The sequence below is a fragment of the Lipotes vexillifer genome, unplaced genomic scaffold (genome assembly GCF_000442215.2).
Source record: "Lipotes vexillifer unplaced genomic scaffold, Lipotes_vexillifer_v1.1 scaffold1798, whole genome shotgun sequence".
Lineage (NCBI taxonomy): Eukaryota > Metazoa > Chordata > Mammalia > Artiodactyla > Lipotidae > Lipotes > Lipotes vexillifer.
In genome coordinates this window covers 1,584,912-1,586,714 of record NW_006789032.1, presented here as the reverse complement: position 1 = coordinate 1,586,714, position 1,803 = coordinate 1,584,912, and the positions used below count along the sequence as shown (strand labels likewise).

At 46.9% G+C, this 1,803-nt stretch overlaps 1 protein-coding gene across 2 annotated transcripts in view; it reads left to right on the top strand.

Moving 5' to 3' along the window:
- The first annotated feature begins 1,141 nt into the window (after positions 1-1,141).
- The window catches only part of OSBPL2 (oxysterol binding protein like 2), a 25,103-nt gene continuing 24,441 nt past the window's right edge, over positions 1,142-1,803 (top strand). For both annotated transcript variants that reach the window (XM_007462261.1, XM_007462260.1), the window contains exon 1: positions 1,142-1,178. In XM_007462261.1, the coding sequence (XP_007462323.1) occupies positions 1,142-1,178 (37 nt within the window). The remainder of the gene's footprint in view (positions 1,179-1,803) is intronic.

Below are 1,803 nucleotides of genomic sequence, written 5' to 3'. Positions count from 1 at the left end.
CATCAGCTACTGAGTGAGGCTTTGAATGGGTGTTTCCAGAAGCTGCATAGGTGTCCGGTTCTGCTGGCTGGTTGGGGAGTTGGGAAAGGAAAAGGAAACTCTGGAAGAGCCTTTTGGGGAAGGAAGAGCTGAATGACCTAATGCCAGCTTGTTGCATAATGTAGATGCTCACATGTACTCAGGATGGAGCCCAGAGATGAGCGCTTTGGGGGTGTCACCAGGCTCCGTGTGGCCACTCCAAGGACGGAGGATGCATCGCCCCTCGGGACCAGCTGTTCCTTCACCGCTCTCGGAACTGGGGGAGAGCTCTTGGTCCCGTCGCTACGCGTTAAATATGGGCCTCTGCTTATTTTCCTAAAGAGTCAAACCTTTTGGGATCAGGTTGACCTTTTGCTTCAGTCTCTTGCCATTTATGAAATACTGTGCCTCATGATGGGAGAAGTTAATATGCATGAGTTCTACTAAAATATTGAGCTAAAATAATTTTGAGAAAATGTAAGTTGATTACAGTTTATACTGATAACAGCTCACTCACACAGCAGTCTTAATTCTCTAGAATTCAAAATTGGTTTCAGGTTGATGTGAAATAAATGTTTTCACATAACTTCGCATTTATTTATAACCGTTTGTTCCAGCTTCTGGTGAAGATTTGCAGTGGCCGTCAGCGGAGGTGTGTTGGGGCCCTAGCGTGTGGATGCCTCACCTTAGCTAACCTGCCTCTCGTAGTGTCCACGCGACCCCCAGATTAGTCGTTTCACTGCTTCCTTATATAGTGTAGTGGCTTTTGAAGTAACTTCAGATAGTGGTTACTTGTTGACATGCTACCCGTTGATGGATGCGGATATTATGACTGTTTCCTCTTGTGTGAGATCATTCCTTTTACTTCTTTGCTCAGATGTAATTGAGATTGACCTCAAGAATGGTGAATGGGTATTTTTAAATGTTTCTAAACCATACAACTTCTGAAAGCTAAGTATACCGAAATGTTTTTTTTTTTCCCCTTTAGATCTCCAGTGCCTATTGGATTTTTACCTTAAAAAGTTCAGAGCGTGAAATTTCTTACACTGTCGATGTAGATCCAGAACAATGATTCAGTAGAAGACCCTACGGATCAGGCGGCGGAGGAGCCTGGCCCTGAAGGATGAACGGAGAGGAGGAGTTCTTCGATGCCGTCACAGGTGAGCGGAGGGAGAGGCGAGTTCAGAGATTGTGTCGTGAGCACAAAGCCCTCAGACCCAGGCCTTGGACGTAGCCCGGGGACGTGAGGACGGCCCAGGAAAACTGTGTGGAGAGAGAGCTGACATGTTCCCAGGCAGCAGCCTTCAGTAAAAGCACGTGTCCTATCCTAGGTTTGGGGGAAAACATCAACTTTGGACACTAAAGATAACAAGAAAGGGCGACTGTGTTTTAGTCTTTAAGAGTTGCCCTGGGGTGTAAATATTTTTATTTGGATCCCAAGTGAGATGGTCAGCATTCTTGTATTATTTCTACTTAATGATCAAAAGTGTATTGTCCTGTGTCATAACTGTATCGTGTTTTGCACTGCTTAAAGCCTACCAAAAACTAGTACATTTACCTGCTTTCCCAGCAGCTCTCACTGTGTCAGAGTTCAGCTCTGTTTTGCTTCTCACACACCACTGTGAGTGCTGGCACACAGCCTGGTGGGCAGAGTGCATGGCGGGCGGCAGGGGCAGGAGAGGCGGGCTGGGTTGGCTCACATTTGCTTAGAACAACCCCTCCTCGTCCTTTTCCCACCTGAGGGACAGATGACCACAGGGGGCCCCAGAACTCAAGTTCAAGACG